General features: G+C 37.2%; 1 protein-coding gene across 7 annotated transcripts in view; it reads right to left on the bottom strand.

Annotated features, from left to right (window-relative positions):
• The window catches only part of ptprub (protein tyrosine phosphatase receptor type Ub), a 204,381-nt gene that overhangs the window by 63,542 nt on the left and 116,029 nt on the right, over nt 1-24,810 (bottom strand). For all 7 annotated transcript variants that reach the window (XM_046846682.1, XM_046846679.1, XM_046846678.1 and 4 more), the window contains exons 4-9: nt 22,055-22,130; nt 18,818-18,933; nt 16,000-16,174; nt 7,618-7,911; nt 1,952-2,275; nt 61-170 (exon numbers count right to left, since the gene is read on the bottom strand). In XM_046846682.1, coding sequence (XP_046702638.1) covers nt 61-170; nt 1,952-2,275; nt 7,618-7,911; nt 16,000-16,174; nt 18,818-18,933; nt 22,055-22,130 — 1,095 coding nt within the window. The remainder of the gene's footprint in view (nt 1-60; nt 171-1,951; nt 2,276-7,617; nt 7,912-15,999; nt 16,175-18,817; nt 18,934-22,054; nt 22,131-24,810) is intronic.

Raw genomic sequence — 24,810 nt, 5'->3', positions numbered from 1 at the left:
TATATATAGTCAAGGTTTATAGCATACCATTAAATAATAAAAATATGATAAAACTGTTACCTCATACTGAGTGATGATACCATTGGGCTCCACTGGCTCTTCCCATTTTAGAAAGACCATGTCATCCAAAGGGGTAAAAGTTAAAGACTCTGGGGCAATTCCTCCAGGAACTATGGAAGATAGAGTAAGAGACAGAGAGGTGTCAGGCTCAGCATTATTAATACAGCTAACTCCTACACTCAGTGTGTATATGAATGAATCTGGGCTGACTATAACCCAAGGGTCTGCAAGTGGCAAACTGTGTTCCAGATGTGGACTCAGCAAACTATTTCAGTGGACTAAACCGAGCCGATTAACGTGAAAAGAAAAAAAACAGAGTTAGTTTCCCAACTCTAATTTTCGACTCATGATCCAGTGCAGATTCTGAAGTAAATCATCTGTTGCACCTTTTCTAGACTACAGCTGCAGTTTTAGAGTCATTAAGTCAGAAAAAAGAGTTTTCACAGGCTTTCATATGTTTTTCAGTTTTATTTCCCCCTTTTTTTCAAAATAGTTACCTGATTACATGACCTCTTCAAAGAAAACAACGATAAACAAGGATGAAGTGATGAGAGCAGAATGTTTTTAAATAGCCAGAATCATAAAGCATGCATTTATTCTCCATGTGCTAAAGTGGAAATATGATTCACAAAACTACAAAATAACCACTTTAAACTGTCTTAATTAAAGCCATACATAATTGTTTATAAAGCATAAAAAAATATCGATTGTTGATATTCTCTCATTTTGGTGAAATAAACCTGGTCTAGCAAGTAAAAAAAAAGAAATCATATATCGGCTGGTAGTTAATTACCATGATGGCGATTTGTCGCACAGTCTCAGCGATAAAAGGGAATCAGCTTTATAAGAAGCGCAGGGGTCACCCAGACAGCAGGAAAGCAAAATGTAAATCAATGAAGAGTGTCAGACATTGACAAAAAGGAGACACTTTTAATCCTGTGTGGTGTCGCTCATTATTACCCTCAAAGATTGCTAGTGACTACCAGACCAGCATCAGAGACACAGCAAATTAGAACCGATAAACAATTTCTGTCTGCACAAAAGAAATGACCGAAACAATGTGTCTGTAACCTCAGATGAACAAATGAGCCAAAAAAAAAACCTGACACTGGGCAAGGCTGGTTTTACAGTGAATGGAAGCAATTATGCTTCAGAGACATGAGGCAATGTGTTACTTATGTATACAGAGCTTTCTCAAATGGCATGAAAAAAGCTGGCATGACTGACAGACAATGCAACATTTACAGCTGATAACAAGGCTCTTTATTTAGTCTATCAGTATTAAAATGAACCCATTAATACTGAGCAAATTGAATGTAAGAGAGAGAGAGAGAGAGAGAGAGAGAGAGAGAGTGAGAGAGAATATTGAAGTGCTGAAAAAAGTTGACCCACTCACTCATGAACAGAAATCCATCACTTTTTGAGAAGACAGGATATAAAGAATAACTTCTCACAGACACACCTATACAAATAAAATGCACCACGTACACATAGATAAATGTGTTTGTTTCTTTCTTCCATAGGGTTTTTTTTTCTAATGGGAAAATTGATTGTCCTCTGTCCCACACTCTGAATGCTGCTGTGCCCAGTCATAATGCATGGATAAGCACAAAGTCCTCGCTTTTCCACCTCCCCTGTGAGCCCCACAAGAATAATTAATATTTCACTGTTTTTTATGCTGACTGCTTCAGACAGAATTGTTTTCTCGCTCGTTTTTTTCAACTCTTTTTCTCTAAACACACACTCAGAGACGAATGAAGACAAGTCCGACTGCCAGCCCACCTCTTCTGCCCAAAGTATGCTAGCTAAAATGAAAGTTCCAGTATGCATGTGCAATTAATCAAATGCCTAGCCAATCAGTTTTACCACTAATAAATGCAGCATTACTTACTGTCCTCCTCTGTCTGGAACATGATCTCTTTCCCCTCCTTCTTGCCTTCAGTGTTGGCAAGGGCAAGGCGCACGTGGATGGTGTGGTAGGGTGGCAGGTCTCGGAGGGTAAAGCGCGAGGTGTTATGCTCCACTGCTAGGCACTCTCTGATGGTAGTGTTGTGCCCAGCACCAGCGCTGCCCCCTGCTATGGCGTAGCGGTAGCACAGAGAGACAGAATAAGTGTGGCAGCGTGTGAGGTTAAAGGCCAGAGGTTCCCATTGTAGAGTGAGCTGCCGAGCTTGAATCTCTGAAGCCCGCAAGTCACGTAGTGCTCGCATGGGTTCTAAAAAAAGAGACATGCAAAAAGGAAGCAAGGTTAGGACAGAATCCCTATAGAATTTCTATTTGGCCCAAAGCATAATGCCTAAACACAATTACAGACAACAAGCTGAGGAAAATATAATAAGGTACAGACGCATCAACCACAGCCTGACTATAGAAAAATGTAGAGAGCAGGTATTGCCTCCACTGTATCCAAGAAGTATTAGACAGAGCATTGCTTCCTAACCACCTGTCCTAACAATGCCAAAATAAATAAACAAATCTGTCCCGAATTTGAAACTGTTTGTCCCTAAGGTATAAAGCTGTAGAATGATAAACAAGTTTAGAATTTGCTTGGAGACAGAAGATACTGCATTTCTCTACCACCATGAAACTTTTATATTTGCGATAAAAAACACTCGAACAAACAGTGATGTACTCAGAAACTCACACTCGTAGCACATCAAATTTTTTCACTTGATCATCATACGATTTACTCTCTGTTTTATTCTCTGCCGATTTAAATCCTTTTGCACTACACTGTCAATTTTTTTCATGCCAATTAATCTCATTCAATGTCCTTGATCTAATAATGCCATCTCAAATGACCTCAGATTTATCAAACCCTTGGCCATCATCTGGTAGCATGTGCATTGTGCATTATCTACTGGGGACGCCGCTATGGACAGAACCGCTTTCCTTTTCCCAAAGTGAGCAACTTATTGTAATAAGGCAGGCCGTCTCTTTTAGTCTCTCTCTCTCGCTCTTGCTATTTCCTGCCTTCATGTCACAATGAGAATGAAGTGTCCCTGTTTTTTTACCCAGGGGCTATGAAGCAACAAAAAGTCAACCTTCTTCTTATGACATCCAATTTGGCCTGTTATTGCTACTGCCAGGTCATTCTGAGCAGCCACTTATTTTTAGAATGGCACTGCTTATGCACAGCTTCTGCCAGGTTAATGCTGCCCTCATTTGGCTGCAGCGACAGGGACAGTTACTTTTTTGACTTGCTTTTAGCCCACACATTGGTAAATGAGGAGTTAGAGACACTGTCCTTAGACCACAGCCACTGCACTGTTCCCAGGGGTGGTAGTGGTGGAGGGGTTGGGGCAAAGATATGCTGCACATCATCAATAAACACATTTGTCTCACTCCTATATTAACACATTCAATAAATTCTGTCAAACAATATTCCACATAATGGATTGCATTCCTTGGTTCTATTAGTGGAGATGAGGCAACTATAACCTTGAGAGAGTAGTAGTGGCAACGGAAACAACATGAATGCACTACTGTTGTAAGATTATTGCTGGGAAAGTAAAAATTTTTTTGTTCTTTATATATATATATATATATATATATATATATATATATATATATATATATATATATATATATATATATATATTTATTACAGGTCTCAAGCATTCTGCTTTCATCAGTTAGGCTTACACTGTTTTTTTCCCCCAGAGGTTCATTTGAATTGCTTTGTATTGACTTCATTGCATTCTCCCCCTTCGATTGGCCTTGAGCAAATCAGAGCTAAAACATGATTGGAAAAAAAAAAACAATCAAAGAAAATCCAACAATAAAAAGAGTAAATGCAAGCAAATAGTAGTGTTGATTGTTTTAATTGACCTATTGACTGTCAGTTCAAAGCAAACTCATCAGGTACTCTGCTTTCTTTTGCTCATTGGGGGTCTCAAAGTACACTATTGTATTACTTTACCTCCCTTAACCTACTTTAGAAGCTTTGTCATACTGCCAGTTTGATCTGTGAGCACCCACTCCTTGGCATCAGTCTGAAATGGGACAGAACACAGTAGGGGTAGCCAAGGGCCTCGAGCAACATACTGATAGCCCCGGGGCAGCTGGGACTCCAAAAGAGTGAGTTACCACATTATTACTCTAGGTTGATACACAGGGAAGCTTGGTGTGTTTCTGATCAGATGGTGCATTGCAGGGTGTAATTGAGGATCTAGCTATCGCTGTGTGAGGTTGCAGTGGCTTTACAGAACAGAATTATAATAACTAAAGGATAAAGGGGGAAAAAAAAAAAAAAAGCACAGCTAAAAACAGTGTTGTTTTCAAACGAAACAATTGCAGACGGCCAACTGAGAAGATACATATGAAATTATCCGGTTACAGTCATATATTTTCATCGTGTGAAAATGCCATTTATACGATGAAAGCACACATTATGTGTCTGTCAACATTCATTGTAATGCTGAACAATCACATTGTAACAAAGTATTGATGTGTTATGGAGCAAAGATGCAGCATTTTCTGTTTGATTTGACGTCTTCAGTGACCCAGCAGCCACAGCAGGAGGTCCATCTGTGACGGGAATCTTTCTTTCCTCCCTTCTGTCACTGCTGTGAGCTTCCCACCAGGGAGAGGTAGGAAACTAGCCAGAAACAAGCCACTAATGTCATCACTTCACTTTTTTTTCCCCTCCTCCTTATTTTAGGGGAGGATTCGCTCCAGACTCTCAAGAGCATGGGCAAAGCTGGCAGTAAAAATTGTTAACAAGCCACTTGGAGAAGACAGACCATCTTAGTTGAACATTCATATTCCAAACCACACAATGAAACAAACTAATAGGCTGTCTTTGGGTGCCAGCAGGAAACATTTCACACAATTCCAATGAGGCGACTATCAGCGGTGTGGCTGGACACAAGCTAACAATGTCCCACTGTACCCATGGTACAGGAGGCCATTTTGAGCAGACTGAGAGGAGCTGAGAAAAGTGATTACAATTTCTATGTGACAAAATGTGTCAGGGATCATTTGGTTTGTAAAAGGCATGAGTCTTCCTAGAATGTGCATCGAGGAGCATTGACCACAGAAAGAGTAAAGGTAAAGCAGCATCAGTCTGGTTAAAAAATATATATTTTGATTGAGTACTTTTTTTATGCTGAATATTGTATGAGCAAAAGTACCTTAATTAAAGTGTAGCAGTTACTGCCTTTAAAATCAAGTTTATTAATGGTATATAATCACAAAGTGCTTTACCATTAACAAACTAGAATTTTACCACTTCACTAAATATTTCAAGTTGTTTGAATTCAATCCTATTGGGTTATGAGTAGTGAATAATTGGTATTCTAAACGTGTTGTCTGGCTGGCCTTTAGCATGCACTATTCTGTTATTATAAAAAAAAACTACACAAACTGTTTCTGTTTTGGCTCAAGACCTCTTGAGCCCCCTTTCATTTTCCCGGCTAATCTGGGCATTGAGTAACCTCATACGAGACCCCATTGTGTGTGTGTGTGTGTGTGTGTGTGTGTGTGTGTGTGTACGTTCACGGCATGCCAAACAAATCAAAGCCTCATGTGCTCAGTCACTGCAGTGTTCCCAATCGCACTCTTCAGTCCTGCAGTCAATTATATCCTCCACTCGCTTTCAGCAGACTGCAGAATAGGATCGTGTATGAATGCACAGAGTATGGAAAGCTTAATTTCAGTAGCAATGATGTGCCTATATTCAAGCTAAATTATTCCTTCAACAGTTGAGCAAACATGACAGCAGCGTTAACAGTACCAATATTCATGTGCAGCTAAGCACCACTGTGGATGTCACACAGAAATGCCATTTCCAAAAGGGATTCAATTACAACTTAATGTAAAAGCAAATATGAACACACTATAACTGTTTTTTTTTCCCTTCCCCACGCTGTTTTCTTTCCTCTTTTCTTAGACTGCTTTGAGACTCTAAGGGCATTTTTACACTTGGCTAGGATACCTGATTCGGGCACCAACAACGGACTATGGACACACATTTATTTATGCGATTCTGTTGTGTGTGCAATTTTTTTCCAAATTGGAATATTGTTCAGTTTCAATCCCAGCATAAATTGGTTGAACAGCAGTTATTGTTGTCCGCCTGGCATGTTCTCATAGAGGAGCATCTGAGAACAATGCAACTTTGTCTGAATTTTAGCTATGTAGGCTGTCCCTAGACATGTGTTTTTTTGTGATATCCTTAGTACAAGTGGTATGCAGTATCCTCATGACAGGTTGAATCAGTCACATTTTTCATTCACACATGATGTACAATATATACACATTTTAATTTGAAGAGACCACTCGAAGAGCAGCTTTCATACTTAATGAGATGTACTGAAATATACAGTTACTTTCCACTTTATTAGGAGCACTTGTACACCTGTATAGTCATACAGTTCTTTAATTTGCTAATTACATGGCAGCAGTGAAATGCAAAAAAAATTATGCTGATGTAGGTCAAGAACTCTAGAATTTCAGAAACTGCTGATCTTTACAAAATCTGTTTCTAGTTTGAAGAAAATGTTCAAACAAACAAACAAAAACCAAACAAAAAAACCATACTTAGCAGAGGATCTAAAAAACTGAAAAACTTGGTGAGAGAGAACAGAGCAGAATAAATACACTGCCCTGAGCTAATAGGAAGTCTGTAGCAACTCAAATAAACACTTATTACCACAGAGGTGAGCAACCATTCAGTATAAGTGAGCCTGTACCCATCATTGAAAATCTCAGGACATCAGCAGTTTATGAAATTCTCAAACGTGTCAATCTGACACCAACCATGACACTTTCATGTGAATTGAAGCTTTTCACCTTTATAAATGTATGAACGCACATGTACAAGTGTTTCTAACAAATTGGATAGTGAGAGTATTTGCAAACAGCATCAAGTGTAAAAAGAATTTAACGAACAAATAAATAAATACAGTCAACCTGTTGCAAACAAACTCAATAAACTTATTATTTAAGTTCAATTAGAATGGGAGTTTTTTAGCATGGAAAGATCAGATTGTTCTGAACTTCCAGAACTGAAAATGTGTATCTCTTCTTTAGAACCCCTTTTTCTTTTTTTCTTTTTTTTTCCCACACCTCTCTCTGCACTACCCATTTTTCATATCTACTCTTCACTCACTGACAAATGGTATGTCTCTGGGTAGGGGAGAAAGGATTGTTGAGAGTGTAATATGGTAGCAGATTTGAGAGCAAGGTAGACTGCTTGGCTGGGGTGGGAAATAATGGAAAGGGCAGTGTAATGTGGAGAAGGTGGCAAAGGTCACAGACACCATTACAACCTGGCCAGTGACCAACATGACAGAGACAGAAGATCTAAACTGCATTTAAGACCATTCGGCTCTATGTCAAAGCAAGTACGTTCTACTTAATCATAACTTTCTGGCTAACAGACAAAAGGAAGAAAAAATACAGTGGGATGAAAAGTCACATGTAAATTCATATCTGTTTTGGAAACTGTTTTTTAGACTCTTTAAAATGTCGTAGGAAACCAGTAGGCATGCCCCAGCTTTTCAATAAGTTGCCAAGCTAAATACATTTAAGTAAAATACCCCAGATACTGACCAGCACATTTTGTTCTGCTGATTAGAGGGGGACCAGGGGGTCCAGTGCCACCTTCTCCAGGTCGGGTAAGCAGTACACTAATGTGGTACTCTGTGTCTGGGTCCAGGTGCCAGAGCTTGTAGGTGAGCATGTTTACTCCATTGATTTCGGTCCAAGGAGCATGGCTTGCTCTGTATTCGATCTCTCGGCGAATGATGGGCCCATCACCCAAAATGGAGTTGGTGTTGAGCTGGATTATCAAGTATGTGGAGCCTGCTCTCAACAGCTGGGGTGGAGCAATAGGAGATGGGGGCACTGCAAAAATATAGCATACAAAAAGTTATTGGACTAATCTAACTGTCTAATAATATGACAACAAAATTCTCCAAAACATGTAAAGTCATTAGCATAAAAAACACCTGATGTACAAGCAGCAGTATTTGTGTCAATGTTGTATTAAAAAATACAATTATTATTCGCAACAAACAAATTATGTCTAAAACAGCTAGAAATATAGATATGAACATGAGGGTGAATTTTTGAAAATGAAATCTCTTGCTTGAGACAAGAGATTTCAGGATCCTGCAACAAAAAAGACATGCATGTACAAGTGGACTGTCAGATTTAAAGATTGTAGCACAAAGATTCTTTAAATGAACATGAATTATATATTAACAGCATTCAATCATTCATTCATTGTTAGTAGATGCCTGGTCATGGAGTGTTCATTAAGGCTACTAGCTTGATTTGGTCTATATGTTTAAAAATATAATGGAGTTTCAAGGTGAATAGAGATATTACTGTTATTTTATAACTCCCCTGATTCGTATTTTTATGTGCATAGGTATATGCAAGTTTGTTTTTGTACAGATGTTCTGTTACATGCCCTTAACGATATAAATATTTCTGTAATAATATGACAACAATAAAAAAAAAAACTTTAACTTAATTAACCTTACACTTTGTAACATGATTACAAACAGTCAATTAGAAAAATAAAATCTCTAAAACATAAAGTCATTAGCATAATGAACACCTGATGTATAAACAACAAATTAATCAAAACACACTACAAATGTCATTACAGCAATCAGGGCCATTTTGCTGTAAACAAAGAAATACTCAGATATAGTGTACCAAATATTTACAGATGGTAAAACATATAGAACTAATGGTATTCTTGAAATGAAAAGAAAAAAAAACAGTAATTCCTTTAAAGCTGTTAAAATATAAATTGGACATTTAAGTTGTAATAATTGTTGTCCCAATTTGATCAGTTCACAATTACCATAAGCTTATGTGTTTAGCACTGATGTAACAGCTGCTTAATTTATAACAATATTGGGCTAGTTTGGTAGTGCATAGTGGAAAAAATACATCATTTGAAAACATTAGCGAAGGATGGGATATGTTGACAAAAAAAAATCAGGATTTAGGAAAGCTGGGAAAATAAAATAACTTAAACCTTAACAGTATGTAAAGGTACTTTTGTCAATTTAGCCCCTCAAAACAGCACGACTAAGTAACCACAAAGATTAAATTGATGTAAAATGTTAAACTACATCTCTTACATTTTTGTCATTGATTTAATAATGTACGTCACTGCTTCTACCACTGAGTTATCAGCTCAAACATTTTGATCTGTTCTCAAATATTCAAAAGCCAAAGCTACAAAGTCAGAAAGCCTCTGAGGTTATGGGTTCAAATACCACATTAAGTGATCGTTAAGAGCTCAAAGAAAAACAAGACGAGAGTGTGATATTTGAAACACACTCATTCCGCAAGGAGAGTTGCACGCATCAGCTTTCCGGAAGAAACCATAGGGACTGCTACACATCTATCATAAAGAATAATCTTTCACGTTTTTTTTTTTTTGTATTGTAAAAGAGTCTGGGCCTTCATTTATATTTAAAGACTGCCATCTGACTATGCCATTGCCGGAATTTAAGCTACTGAACTATTAATGAGACAAGTAGGCATTAAGGTCGAAAGAAGTCTCAGATGATGGAGTATTAAAGACATCTCAGTGCTGTGGTTTCTGTCATTAATCCCTGGGCATGCTCGGTGTTGACTGTCCAAGAGTACTGCTTTCCAATGCCCCTTATAGCCTAGAAAGACTGTAAGACCCTATGCTTTTTCTGATACATGTAGAATTCCTTGAGGGAAGCAATAAAGTCAGCTTACAGTCAGTCAGGCTGGTCAGAAAATAATATAACTAAATTTTTTTTTCAACATCGACCTCATATCAAACCCGAAATAAAAGCCGGGCTGGGATTCGCTTCTATCCGGTGTTTGTTTGCACGTTATCACGCAGGCAACTATTTTTTTTTTTCACCTTCAGAAAAAGTACTGCATGACAAAGTTATGGAGGGCCATCAATCAATCAATCTATCAATCTATCAATCTATCTATCTATCTAGCTATCTATCTATCTATCTATCTATCCATCCATCCATCCATCCATCCATCCATCCATCCATCCATCTATCCATCCATCCATCCATCCATCCAAGCTGATCACAGTTTCCATTTGATTTAGCTACTGTGCCTTAGTACTTCTAGTACATCATCAATACTTTAATTTAGGAACAATGAAATGTAAAATGAGATGATGAAGCTCATTAAAGGGATGATTAGCCCCTTGTTAGCAGAGGCAATAGGGGTGGATTGGATTTATGAATGGCATGTATAAGCCTCTAAGCACTAGAATCCAAAGATAAAAATAAAGATTGTTACCACATAAGGATGAAAAACACAGCCAGACTCGCAAACATGCAGTCACAGTTCTTTGAACCTGTCCCACCAGGCCAATCTGTTGTGCTTAATTTAGGCGCAGTGATGCATTTTAAATTGGACCTCCTGTCCAAGTCAGCCCCATCAGAGAGCCCATCAGCAACCTGCTGCTGAGGGAAAGCAGCCATGTCCTAAACTGTCTTACACAGAGCAGATGTGGGACATGAGTAGAGTTCAAGTTGACTCTTGTCATGTCAGCAGTGTTATGCTACTCCTAAAAGAGTGTGAAAGCTATATTTCTGCTCAAAAAATATAAAAGCTATTGAAATAATTTGTTCAAATAGGTGTGAAATTATTTCTGATTTATAGAACTGTGCTATATTCTTAGGCCAGATATTTATGGGCTTTATAGTATATAATTATGTTGCATTTATGAAAAAGCTTCAGGTATATACTATAATTTATATGAAAACATTTCTCTATAAAGAGTGAATCAAAAATATTAAACCATTATAACTATTATTAACACTATTATGCCATGCTTTGATTTCCATTCAGTTTCCTTGTATACCCCAGTTTGTACCCCTGAACATCATGTCTAGAAATAACCTTAAATTTTGTAGAATAACACCTACCATTCTCAACAGAATTCAATCTTTTCCAAAGCGTGAGGTCATTCCAAGTAGCAGCCTGTTATTCAATAGTTTTTCATAAATTAGTATTTTATGATTATTTAAACTTTGTTGGATAGACACTTTATTGCCATCCACATTCCACAATGATCTGCAGAGGTTATGATACCCAGGCTCCAGACTAGTATGAAAAACAATATAATTGTTATTAAAAAGAAAGTATTATCTGATCTAACTGGCAGTCAAGCTCCCAATTTTGCAACAATACATAAAAACACAATATTTTTTACTGCAAACAGTTTCTTTCATACCCAACTGCAAGGAGACATATTATATTTATTTATATACAGTTGTGTTCAAAATTATTCAACCCCCACTGAAATTGATTGTTTTGGTCGGTTTGACATTGATTATGATCATTCAGTCATCCTGCTTACAATTAAATCAAAGAGGCACGTGTAGGTCAGACAAATATAACATAACATTTATAATGAAATAACCACAAATGTCTTTTCTGAGCTCACATCATTATCAGTTTTATTCAACCCCCAAGTGACATTCAATCTTAGTACTTAGTACAACATCCTTTTACAGTTATAACAGCTTTTAAACGTGAAGCATAGCTTGACACAAGTGTCTTGCAGCGATCTACGGGTATCTTCGCCCATTCATCATGGGCAAAAGCCTCCAGTTCAGTCACATTCTTAGGCTTGCGCACTGCAACTGCTTTCTTTAAGTCCCACCAGAGGTTCTCAATCGGATTTAAGTCTGGTGACTGCGATGGCCACTTCAAAATGTTCCAGCCTTTAATCTGCAACCATGCTCTAGTGGACTTGGAGGTATGCTTGGGATCATTGTCCTGTTGAAAGGTCCAACGTCTTCCAAGCCTCAGGTTTGTGACGGACTGCATCACATTGTCATCCAATATCTCCTGGTACTGAAGAGAATTCATGGTACCTTGCACACGCTGAAGCTTCCCAGTACCTGCAGAAGCAAAACAGCCCCAAAGCATGATTGACCCCCCGCCATGCTTCACAGTAGGCAAGGTGTTCTTTTCTTCATAGGCCTTGTTCTTCCTCCTCCAAACATAGCGTTGATCCATGGGCCCAAACAGTTCTAATTTTGTTTCATCAGTCCACAGAACACTATCCCAAAACTTCTGTGGTTTGTCCACATGACTTTTGGCATACTGCAGTCGACTCTTCTTATTCTTTGGGGACAGCAAGGTGCGCCTGGGAGTTCTGGCATGGAGGCCTTCATTACGCAGGGTGCGCCGTATTGTCTGAGCAGAAACTTCAGTACCCACATCTGACAAATCTTTTCTCAGTTCCTCAGCAGTCACACGGGACTTTTCTCCACTCTACGCTTCAGGTAGCGCACAGCAGTCGAAATCAGCATCTTCTTTCTGCCACGACCAGGTAGCGTTTCAACAGTGCCCTTTGCCTTGAATTTGCGAATGATGCTTCCTATGGTGTCTCTTGGTATGTTTAACATCTTTGCAATCTTCTTATAGCTATTGCCCTTCCTGTAAAGAGCAATCACCTGTTCTCTTGTCTTCCTGGACCATTCTCTTGACCTCACCATGTTTGTAACCACACCAGTAAATGTCTAGAAGGAGCTGAGTATCACAGTCATTTTAAAGCTGCCTAATTGGTGCTTATTAGGCTTTATTGCTGCTCCCTGATATCCACAGGTGTTTTCAATACCTGATTGAAAACACTTAATTGAACCTTTGTTCTTCAGACTGGTAGTCTTTAAGGGGTTGAATAATTATGTCAATGAAGAATTCACAAAAGAAACATTTACTACTGTATTACAAAACTAATTGATGTCATTTTAGTTGCATATGGTTCTTTAAGAAGTCCTTGTAGAATTTCATTCTGAATACAATTACAAATGTACACTAAATTCCCTAAAACCATTAACAGCATTGGGGGTTGAATAATTTTGAACACAACTGTATATATATATATATATATATATATATATATATATATATATATATATATATATACACACACATGCACACAGTATAGACCACAGTAAAGTATGCTCTGCCCAGTCAACTAGCTAGAACAATTTGCCTCTTTGTCAAAGTCACACAGAATTGTACTTTTACATGACCCACCTCTACTTTAAATGTCATTTGCTTTAAGGGACCCAAAATCTAGTAGTGAACTATTAAGTACAGCAGTTATACTTCTTTTTTTATCATGCATATCACACATTTGACAGAGCAACAACCCCAATGGATTTTCAACAGGCAATATTCAAACTGTCAATGAAATGATAGGAAAAGTGACATTTTCCAAACTATAGTCTTTATCAACATTTAAAGGTAATTTCCTTACATTGCAGAAAACTACAGTATCCAGTAAATTGCTTGAATAGTTTTTGAGGGCACACAGAAATACACTAAAGTAGTTAAAGCATGGTGTGAAGTCCAAAGACAGAATGTCCTGTGTAATTCTTGCTATGCGAAGGCATTAGTACATCATGGTCTGATGGTGCATTTCAAACACTCACATAGGCAAATGAGTGAAAATCAATGAAATAATGAAAGCAGACTAAAACTGAAACTGTTTTTGCTATATTGCACTGCAATTCTGGAAAAATTGAAAAGAAGATTTGCTTTCAGCATAATAATAAATCTTTGATCGCACTGTAAAACACTGTTAAGACTCAACCAGAGCTCCTAAATGGGATAAATCTAAAGGGTCAGATCTTTTTCTCATCAGTTATAGCTTTTGCTTGGCTGGAAAGAAAACTCCCTCTACAACACCTCTTTCTAAATAAGATTTACACACCTCTGGTCTAAGGCAATCAACTGAATATGAATATAAATATCCATTAATTATAGGTTAAACACAGTTAAAAGCTTCAAGCTGCTGACATAAACTTAACTCAAAATAAGCCAAATTAAATGTTACAGCAGATCTGTCAGCAGTTTTAAATAATTTAACTAGTACATCTAAATGCTTTAGAACAGCACAGGAAACCTTCTTGGTTTTTTAATGATTTAAAATTGTTAATTAATGCCTATCATTTATTGTTTTCCATGCAGATTAACAGTAGCTTCGGAGATAAATCAGGTGGCCTAATACTTGCAAATTACTGTATAGATTAGCATGTTCATTATAATAAGAGCTTTAATATTACATTTAAAAAAAAATGAACTGCACATTAAGAAAAAAACGTCCATAAATTCCCTATAAATTTTGAGGTATTATTAATGAATCACTCACAAAAACACACACACACACACACACACACACACACACACACACACACACACACACACACATACACACACACCCCAGTCTTCACTTGTTTCCTCTTCCATTTTGGAAGGATTTAATGCTACATTCATAGCAACAGCAAGAAGGTCTAATAAACCTTTGTTTTAATGCAACTTTGCTTGCACCAAATAGCTCCTTATCTAACCTCTGTCTAATCCTCATTTGCTAGCAGAATTAAATGGGTGGCACCTCCTAAACTCCATCAGAGTATTCAGAGACATTAAAGGGTATGGAACAGAGAAGAGGGATAGACTTTATCCATCCATGTAGTCATCTCACTTTTGACTGATCCACATTTAGGGATCAGAAAGGAGCTGGGGATCAAAACTGCTCAGTGAGTCCTAGAATAACAGCCTAATTTCATTGGGCAGCATTATGAGTTGCTTGTCTCTGGTGCATGATGTGAGCAGACAATCACTATGATGATGCAGCTTAGCAACCGCAACAAAATCTTAATTTAGCCTTTGATGAAAGTTCCCAAATATCACCGTCCTTAACATAGCCTGACATTATAGAGAGCTAACATGAAGCTCCAACCATTTTTTTAATACACACTAATGTCAGTGAGTCATGGATTTTGTCAGTGTTTGACCTTAAATAAAAGTAGACATCAGGCTACCCTGATTCTTAACCTAGCACTTGTACCAAGGTTTGAGATTTCAGGTTACTATAGAGTATTATCGCACAGTCATATTTTTATAAATGTCATTCTAGCCATTGTTTAGCTAATATAAGTTACCCTGCATATGGCATTTTTCATAATATTTTAAAATGATAATACATTGAGCTTTGAGAAGTGAAATCTATGAATATTATGGCGGCTTAAAATTACCTTTCTATTAACCGACTAACAATTACAAAGATTATTTTAAATTAATTAATTTGAAAATCTATAAAGTACTATTTTAATTAGCCAGCAGTATCTCTTCTGTGATTATTGTTTCATATTTTAGCAGGAAGATCAGTTAAGCCTCTTCATCTGTGCCTTTTTCTTTCAAAAGTGCAAGCTTATTAGCCACTTATCAGCAGAACACATGCTGTGTGCAGGATTCCTGTATAGAGCTTCACCTGACAACTTAAATAGCCTGCATTTATTATATTTAGTGAAGCAGCATAACCGTTTAAGCCAGGTTGTATAGAACATGTCAACTGCAATGACAGTGCATTTCACCAACACTTCATATACGCCACCATTACTGCTGTATATTGTAGATACTATGGGTTTCGCAAACCAATCAACGTTACTGAGCATCACAGATCTCTGTACAAATAGGGTTTGATCATTGTAACTTGTTTACTGCAATGAATAATTACACATTTCCCTGTTGAGTTATGTGATGCTAATTAGCCATCATAAGTGTATTATCTGCTAGCTAGCCTTCAAGCACACATTCAAATGAAAATTAATAAATAAATAAAACTGCAAGTGAGTGCAAGAGAGAAATATAAATACACTTGAATTTATTTTCTCTCAAACCTTTTAAACCAATCCTATTGTAAGTTCAACAGCACATAAACACACAGTAATTAAATGCTGCCTGCATTATCCATTGTGCTTGAAATGCTAAACTATTACAGATGAAGTATGTAGACATTAACCCCTTTGTGTGATCAACAATGCATTTACTAAAATAATAAATAAATGTACATTACTGTGTGTAAGTTCTTCTGTATGGCCGGCTATATGTTTAACATAACAAAAAAAAAAGGAAGTAAAGAAATAAAAAAGGAATAACCACCTTTGACAATGAGTTCTGCAAAGTTTGAAACGCCTGAGCCTTTGGTCGACTGGGTTACACAGCGGTAGAGATCCTGCTCAGGTCTCTGGACGTCCTCCAGCTGGAAGGACACTGAAAAACGATTGCGGCCCAGGTGCTTGACCAAGCCACCTGAGGACACCTCGCCATTGTGCCGCTAGAGTGAATAAAAGGGACGAGTAAACGTTATTATCAGCCACAATAGACACAGACACGCATTATCATTTGAATATCTGTATAAACATCAAGAGCATAAATCGTCTTTGAATAGAAGCTAACAAGCCTGCTGTTTCTATACTCATGTAATATCAGGATAAAGTAAAACATGGCTGACTAGGGGAAAAAAATTTAATTAAATAGCCCAATCAATTGTCATGAGAAAATGATAAGGTGTGCCATTATAATTATAATCTTGAGGAAATAATATGATTATGGCTATGCTTGACATGAAAGACAGTGTTAAAAGAAATCAGGTGATAACTACAGACGTGGTAACATATTATATTTGAAATCACATTTCATGCATGGAAAAAAAGCATTCACTTTTATTTGATAAGGTCTGCTCATAGGTAAAAGTTCTCTTTTAAAAGGCGAGTGGGGCAAAGAAAATCTATATTTGCAAGACTGAATCCTATAACATCAAAAATTAAGAAATTAGGTGAGAAATGAACCATAGTTATATAGGAGGAATAGTTATAAGGGGTTCAGTGAAAGCATCCCTTATCCTTGTCCTTCACATAATAAACCTGTGTTCCTCTATGTGAATAGAAGCCTTCTGTATAGTCAACCGTTTTCACTTTCCTTTTTTATAAAGAGGAATTACTCCTCTGGACATCTAGTGCAAGTCTGTGGATCATGCTGTCTCACTGAACATCTCACTGTGTTTGTTTATCAAAGGGTATTTTAGGCTCTCACTACATCTGGAGAAACAGCACACAATCCAGGCCTTAAACCCTTACAAACAAAACCGATGTTTGATACTGGTTATAGTCATGGTAACTGCAAGGCTCACGAATCATTAGGCTTTACAGACACGCTATTATCTTTCTTTTGTTTTACCCTACAATCACATCACTCATTGAATTAGCAGCTATGAGGAAGGATAAACATTGGAATGAATGGATCTGTTTGGCCTAATTGAAGTGCAGATGACAAACCGGGTCCATTTGTTTGACAAATTCAGCATGGTTTTTATGATTAAAGCAAAAACACAAAAGTAGGTTTACAGAAGAAATGCTATGGCAGAGGTAAATAGGGAGCCATGTGTTTTACACCGCATGAGCGGGGCAGATTTCAAACAGACCTTGAAAGGGTTTAATGTGCCAAATGACAGCATGCGACCACAAGCATACGTCCTTGTCCTTGGAATGAAATATCATCATAAATGGGATTTTTTGATCGAGTTTTGTTACTTCTAGCCCCCAATGAGATAAAAAAGATCTATTTAACACTAAACCATGACACTGTGTCTGGTGTCAGAATACTAGCATACCTAATTGTGTATAAGCACTGTGCATATTGTGTTGTTTTTTTATTACAATACACTATATTGGCAAAGGTTTGTTGACTGCCCTGGACTTGATTCATTCATTCAAATCTATTGCCAATTTATAGTAAAGGTGGGAGGAAACTGGAGAAACCAAAAGAAACCCACACAGAGGCAGCATGCAAAACGCAAACATAGACAATAAACCAAGCCCAAATAGGAATCCTGAATCTCAGAGCTTGCAATGCTACTAGCTGCACCACTGTGCTACCCAAATGATATTATATTATATTAAATTATATTATATTATATTATATTATATTATACTTTGCTGTACAGATGGATTATGATAATAGAACATGTATGATAATATGGCAGTAAAACAGGAAATGTACTTCTATTGCTGATGTAAAAACTATTGAAGTGGCTCTTTAGATTGTTTTTTTCTGAGCTCCCCATTCAGATTATTTACATCATTTGTGTGGAAGGGTCTATACTGTGTTTTAAAATACATGAAATAAAATTAGGTATAAGGAAATGCAGACTGAACTAGTAAATAGTGTTTTGTCTATTGTCAAATGTAAACATGTAATAGAAGTCTAGTGCAATATACTGTGAATAAATCAAGGCCCCTGGTGGTCTAGTGGTTACGATGCAGCGCTCCCACCGCTGCGACCCGGGTTCGATTCCCGGTCAGGGAACCAACCCCAGCCACTCTCAGTGCCGGTCCCAAGCCCGGATAAATTGGGGAGGGTTGCGTTAGGAAGGGCATCCAGCGTAAAACATGTGCCAAATCAAACGTGCGGAGGATCCGCTGTGGCGACCCCTAACGGGAGAAGCCGAAAGAAAGTTTTTTTTTTTTTTTAAATCAAGGCAATGAATGTAGGAATGTAGGCTTTTTTATCATGCTTGTAAAAATCACTGTTTTTAGTTATCGAATTAAAAAATTAAATAATAAAAACCAACACCAGTGTTTTGGTTAATTTGATGCACTCTCCCGTAAAACAAAACAAAACAAAACAAATCTGAACACTAATGTGAGCAATTTCGGCATTAACGCCTCACCTTACGTGTGTAATTAAACTCTGAATGCGATCCTTCGTGTGGTTCTAAAAACATGTGGTCTAATAACTTTTAAATCTGCTCTGAGGGCATCTAAGGGTTTGTCATAAACAGCATGAATACATCAACTGAGAAATTAAACCAGTAATTTTGGTCTCTGGTGTGGAATTTTTTTTTGACAAAAGCACAGTGATAGATCACTGTATCAAAGATGAACAGAAAATCCTTATTCTGTCATAAAGCTGTTCTCACCTCCAGTAAAAACTTCTCTGCCTCTGATGCTCTTCCTGCTGCCACACACTGGAAAGTGGCATTCTGTCCAGCGTTGACCTCCACATCCCCCAGGCGAGAGAAGTGGGGGGCTTTATCTAAAGAAAGGCCCAGAAACAGCAGTGATTGCATGGTCCAGTTATCCATCTGCCAGGTCATTCATTTTCAAACATTTGTCCATGAAAAACAACATCGATGTGTGGCATAAATGCTATTTTTTTCAATGGGTAAACTATCCCATGCATTGGTACCACATAGTCAAGATGTCTTATCTGACTTTATATTATTTAATTTTAAGAGCAAAGTTTTTAGCGATTCCGATATGGTTTTGTTTGGCTGCCTGAGAGAAATAGGCAACAAAATGCCATACTATGAGGTAGATGTTTAAAAATGCCAATACAAATATTGCCGATGATGCAGCAAAACAGCAAAAAGAATAAAACAATTCTTGGTTAGTTTGTTTATAAAGTATTAAAAATAACATTAAAACACAAATCCACAATTATTGATTTGTAAACTTTTTTTCATTCACCATGACTCAAGTTCTCTAATGTTGTTCACAAAAGCTACTCGAAAACATTAAATCAACATTTTACCAACAATGCAGTGAATGATAAATGAATAAGGGGCATGATCTGCATACATTTCATATACATTCCCTTTATTTATGCATAACTAATATGCTTCAGATATAACTTTTATATAGTGGAATTTCCTTAAGCATGAAAAGCTATACAAAAAAAAGCTTTTAAAGAGTTTTGGTGTGCTTTGCCTTTCACTAAGAAAGTTACAGATAGCTGAAGTTATCTTTTTGTAAGCTTTTTCTCTAAAACATTTACCCTGCCATTAGTTATGCCATCTACCACCTGATCCAATGCTATGGGATATTGCAATCAGTTTTGAATATGAAGAAAGGGTATGCTAATTCGATCAGCCATGGCACAGGAGAACTGGCTGAATAACAGAAAGCAACAGAATAACTAGCGCTTTGTTTATTATATTTTTTTTATTCATTTATTTATTTATTATTCAGGGTTGTTGCTTTTTGACAGCATATAAAGATGATTCCAAGACTGTGTTTGTACAAACAGTCGGGTGACACGGCTACAGCATTTGTAACGGCAGAAAGCCCAGTGTCTTGTGAAAACACTGGTCTGTTATGCTTGATTTATAATTCATGTTTCTTTGTTTGCTAGCAATAGGCACACAAACATGAAATAAAATGTCTGAATAGAAAGAAATACAAACAATAGGCCATTTTAAAGGACTCATTCGGTGCAAAGATGCATATTCTATAAGAGTTATTGTCTACATCTTAATTATTTATAAACATTGTGTTTTCTTCCCCCAATGTTGGTGGCATATACTGTGCACAGGTACTCATGTAGAAAATACATTGGCCAAGGAGGGCTCATCAGAAATGCCACGCCTGCTTATCACCTTGTCTAGAAATGCAAATTCTTATAGCAGGTTGCATTCTTTTTTTTTTTTCTCTTCCTTTCCTATTAGACACCTCATGCCAAATCTCCACATTCTGGCACCATGCCATGCTCGACAATGTGCCGAGGTCCTGATGAGAGTCTTAATTATTTAATGGGCACAGTGGGGTTCAAATGATGCCATCTGCTGCCCGCAGGAAGTAAAGGAGGCGGGGAAGTGGGTGGAAGAGCAGGAGGTGAAAGGCTTCGCCATGAACGCCTTCCTCGACCACTGCATCTGGTGTTTTCATTGTTTAGAATTGGGACTTCATTGCCGCCTAAGAGCAGTTTGTCAGCACTGTTTAAAAATGAATAAGTATTAGTGCCATTTAATAAAGCTGAGGGCTTTTAGATGTTCCTTTGAGGCCATCAGCTAGCTTGTTAACACCAAGCCAGCACCTTGTCCCCCTGAAAGAACATATATTTAGCACAGAGAAGCAATATGAGCTATAATGTACAGTGTAGTCTACCAGTAATTGTAAAGTGTTATTGTTATTGAAAATGTAAAAAGAAAAATGGAAATATATGAAAACGCATGAAATGACAAAATAGCACATAAATGTGATAAATAATAATGTCTAAAATGAGACATTTACATATAAAAACAATGATTGTACATGATATTACTAATAATTATTATTATTAGTAATAATAGTATTAGTACTTATAATAATTATTTATTTATTTATTTATTTGTTTGTTTGTTTATTTAACCAATCAATTAATTCATACACATGCCTTTTACAGATGAATTTTCAAACACACAAATTTAGATTTAACCAGTAAGTACGATCTAAATTACAACTTTACTGTACAGTATATAATTTAACAATGTAACTATTTAATTAACTCTATTTAATTAACTATTTAATTAACCTCTCCTGATAGTAAAGGCAAGAAAATGAACACTATAGCAAATTGCATGTAACTGCATTGCTCCTCTGTAGTAGTATTTAAGGGACTAAAAGTGTCCTAAAATATTTCTAACAGAAGTATAATCTTTATTCTTTTATTTTTTTCCTACATTTGTTTTTATCATTTAAATAACAATGCTATGGTGTAAATCCATAAAACACTAATATCTTCCACCATTCTTGAGATTGTTTACAACCACAGGGTGCTCTGGTGGATTATAAAGCAATAGTCTATTTTCCCCATGGTTATACTGCATCTCCACGCTCTGTATTTAAGACCTTCATGGTTTCCCCGTGAAGAGAACACATCACACACTGCCTCACAGCTAGAGCTCATTGCTCTGATCTTGCCCTGTATGATCTCCAAAGTCCACATGCTATCTGAGCCCATTTCCCACTGAGGAGCAGCGGGCTTCTGCTAACAAGAAAGCAAGCAGAACAGAAATGCACACGTCTTGCATGCACAGAGGCTGTATAGCAAAAAACTGACGAATTGATGAATAAACGCAAGCTAAATCGAGAAATTATACTAGTTAAAGATTAAAATAAAAAACCCTAAAAGCAGCAATTATTGTATTGTATTTCTCGGTTCCTCAAAAAACATGTATTATGGTGGAGCTGATGGCCAGGAGCACTGTACATTAATAGGTTTGTTGCTTATAATTTCCAAAATGGGGCAAAAGATTACAGCTCACGTAGAAGGGCCAGCTGCACCCTGCAAGGCTACAACATTAAATAAAAATGCACAATGTGAAAAATCATCTGCCAGCATTGTCCTCTTCCTCATTCATACTCAAACATACACTAACCACCGATGTGCTACTTACAGCAGGGATAGTTCAGCAGCAAGATGTCGTCTACAGCAATATAGCCCCAGCGGTCTACAGTCGCCTCCAGCAACACCTTAAAAAAAAAATGTAAACATCTTTTATTTTGAATTAATGGTAGTTCACAGGGTTAAAACCTGAAAACAATGCAAACAAGAAATGCAATCAGGTTCACTTATTTTGCAAATTATGCTCTGTTTCATTTAAAGCAACTAGTACTGAAAGGATCTAATGAGCAAAAACTAGTTTTCTAAACATGAAACTATTAACTATATAAAAAAAAAAACAGCTCTTGTCTGTACAGTGCACACAAGCAAACTTTAAACCGTGACCGTCACATACTGTGAACCAAAGAAAGATAAAGGGAGAGAGAGAGAGAGAGAGAGAGAGAGAGAGAGAGAGAGAGAGAGAGAGAGAGAGAGAAAGCAAGAGACAGAGAGAAAAAAAATCAGAGAGAAAAAGAGAAGAAGAAGAAGAAGAGATGCTGACTCTTTTAAGGGTCCCTGAGGCCTGAAAGAAATAAAGAAATAATGGTCTCATCAGGAGCCCACTATGTGCAGAATGACGCATGGTTTTTATTCAGCTCGTGCCACATACACAAACATACACTCACTCATAATGCAAGTGGAAGAGACACGGGTCTCTGGGGACCAGGAAGAGGCTCCACACTCACTATCCAGACACGAAGGACAGCCAGCGCAGTGCAATGAAATCAAATCGATATGGCGCGTACGACAGCAATGATGAGATGTTATTACAGATGGGCATGGAGGGGGTAGGGCTATTGTTTTCTCTCCCTGAGCTAGACAGTGCGGCTGTCCATGAACACCATCAAAGTTATTGTTTCTCATAATCTCTACCACAGAAAAACTATTTTTCTGTTGCTATTTACTGCATGAGCCAAAGATCTGGGTCATTTTATATTGTTAGTTGAACACTTTATATTCAGCTAGAATTAACTTTGATAGGGAAAGATTTTGCACAAAACAGACCGTTAACTTTGCAGTCAAAAGAGCAACTGATCGTCATTTTTTTTTGCTAACTGGTGTTGTGATATGACACTACTGTATATATATATATATATATATATATATATATATATATATATATATATATATATATATATGCATTTCATGTTTTTTATGCTTTTATTATAAAAACCATGTAATTTAATATTTCCGTGCCCTAAGATTGTACATGAACTCACATGTGCCATCAGTGGGAGTCCTTCTAAACCCAACTAGCTCTAATTTGCTGTTACTTAATTTATTTAAGAGAAAGCTCCATTTAAAGTGCTGTTCAATCTGAAAATCCAAAAGAAAGAAAATGTTTCCTACATTAAAAGTTCTACACATTACACTGTAATGTGTAGAACTGTTTTAAGTTGTCACAAGTTCAGGTGACAACTCAAAACTAATACATGCACCACATTGAAAAGTAATTAATTCAGTTTTATTCTGGTTTTATATCCCAGAAATGGTCTGTCCAGATTTCCTCTGCATTAATCCCGAGATGCTTATGTGCCTGGAAGGAAGCCCCTAGCTTCACCACAGAGCATCAAACCACAACCCTGACCTTGGCTTGAACCACAGCCATACCAATAGACTGCATTTCAGAAAATTGCCCAGAGGACTGAAAGGGAGGTGGAAGGATGAATAAAGAGGGAACGCCAGATCCAGAGTCAGTGGAAGTGCCAATGCAGGAGCAAGCTCAGAAAGCCAAGTTTAATCTCTCCATTCCCAGAGTGCAATGAAGCCAGAGCTGCAAACTGATGCAATGTTTTGCTCTTGAAGAAATATTTCATCATAAACTTTTTAACTCCTGACATTTAGAACAGAGTTATACGCAATCGCAACATCACAGACTACTGTTCATCTTCATTTAACCATGCTTTTGTCTGTATATGAGACATGCATACAGATTATTCTGACTGTGAATTGGTTAGTAGGTTGATAAAACAACTTAGTGGGATATCAACAGCAGTAGCCCAACAAAATGTATAAAAACTGAGAGGTTGCTTTAGTAATTCGTAGAAGTGTCAGGGAAATTTATGTTAGAAATAAAAAAAAGTTAGCTATTAAGCTGTAGAACATTTACTGACATCAATCTTTACCAGATTCTTTTTGTCATATCCCAGTTCTCCTTTTCAAACATGAATGGTTAAGCCTTTTGGCCAGCCCTCAGGCAGGTAGGATTTAAGTTCCTAGAGCTTGAATTCCAGCCAAAACAGAGCAGGCGAGAAAGGTTCATTCTCCCAGTTCTGGGCTCACAGAAATTTCAGAAGTTGAACTCATTCTCTTCTGGTCATACTGTAGTTGTAAGTTCTTAACCATTTATCTAAAATGGGAGCAATTAGCAAAAGTAAAAAAAAATATTCATGCATAAGACATGCACAGCTTAAAGTATTTAAAAACATTTTGTCTTTTTACTCCTGTGTCTGGTTCTCAGTAACTCTGCAATGCTTAGCAGATATAGAGTTAAGTTAATAGGCCTTTGAACAGTTCCAGATGCAGCCTGAGAAGGTCTCAATGAGCAGGAGAGAGACCACTGAGAAAGGATGAGAGACTTGGCTAGGCTGGAAAGACGGATGGGTGGTTGGGAGGCTTTGGGTAGGGATATAGCTTAGCCAGCTGGCTGGAGAAAAAAGTGGTCAGAGCCATGAAGTCAGCATTAAATTAGCTGGGTAATGAAGTGCTATACAGGAGGCCTATACAACTAAAGATTGGAACAAGTCCCAAAAGAGGACTTTTTTTTTT

The sequence above is a fragment of the Silurus meridionalis genome, chromosome 4 (assembly GCF_014805685.1).
Source record: "Silurus meridionalis isolate SWU-2019-XX chromosome 4, ASM1480568v1, whole genome shotgun sequence".
In the NCBI taxonomy this organism is placed as follows: domain Eukaryota; kingdom Metazoa; phylum Chordata; class Actinopteri; order Siluriformes; family Siluridae; genus Silurus; species Silurus meridionalis.
The sequence above is the reverse complement of the archived record's forward strand: the minus strand, read 5'-3'. Positions and strand labels throughout refer to the sequence as shown.